The sequence below is a fragment of the Diaphorina citri genome, unplaced genomic scaffold (assembly GCF_000475195.1).
Source record: "Diaphorina citri unplaced genomic scaffold, Diaci psyllid genome assembly version 1.1 scaffold33326, whole genome shotgun sequence".
NCBI classification, from domain to species: domain Eukaryota; kingdom Metazoa; phylum Arthropoda; class Insecta; order Hemiptera; family Psyllidae; genus Diaphorina; species Diaphorina citri.
Genome location: NW_007410661.1, coordinates 1 through 636, shown reverse-complemented (window position 1 = coordinate 636; position 636 = coordinate 1). Strand labels below are relative to the sequence as shown.

Here is a 636-nt window from a genome sequence, read left to right as displayed (position 1 = left end):
GGTCACCGCCTCATGGAGTTACCCCTATCGGTAGACAGGAAGGAGGTTATGGCCGAGAACACTTACCTACTCACCTTAGACGGAGATGTGGATTTTCAACCGGACGCTGTACGACTACTGGTAGATCTGATGAAGAAGAATAGAAACCTGGGTGCCGCGTGTGGACGTATTCATCCAGTGGGAGGAGGTAAGGGAAAACCATGGATCAGGGACATATTTAGGGGTGCCTCGGGTTCCAAAATGTAGTCATATATTAGACCTTGTTTAGACTGCGGGAGTAAAGGGACTTTTCAGCCTCATTCTAGCAGGATCTTCTTCGTCTTTTCCCGTGTACAGACGGGGTCGCCGTTTTCCGTCAGCCTCTCAATCAGCCCTAACTAGGGTGATTAACTTCGGACTCACATTTGGTTTTGGCTACAAATTTTATGAGTGAATGCCCTGCGCACTCAACATTTGCTTTTTCTTTAGCAAGGGAAATTCAGGCTGGTATCCTCCCTGTTTAAAGTCCCCCAACCAGACTAAGCTTGTCTACTCCCTGTGTAACGTCCCCCAGCCGGACAGCAAATTCAATAGAATCATTCACAAGTCCCTCACTCTTCTGCCCCTCACTCAGGTCCAATGGCTTGGTATCAGAAG

General features: G+C 48.4%; 1 protein-coding gene across 1 annotated transcript; it reads left to right on the top strand.

The window, feature by feature from the left end:
- Positions 1 to 3: 3 nt before the first annotated feature.
- Positions 4 to 633, top strand: LOC103523694 (chitin synthase chs-2-like; the record flags this gene model as incomplete). The annotated part of the gene is made up of 2 exons (XM_008488714.1): positions 4 to 187; positions 614 to 633. Coding segments are annotated over 2 exons (204 nt in total), but the record flags the coding sequence as incomplete, so codon positions are not given.
- Positions 634 to 636: the final 3 nt, after the last annotated feature.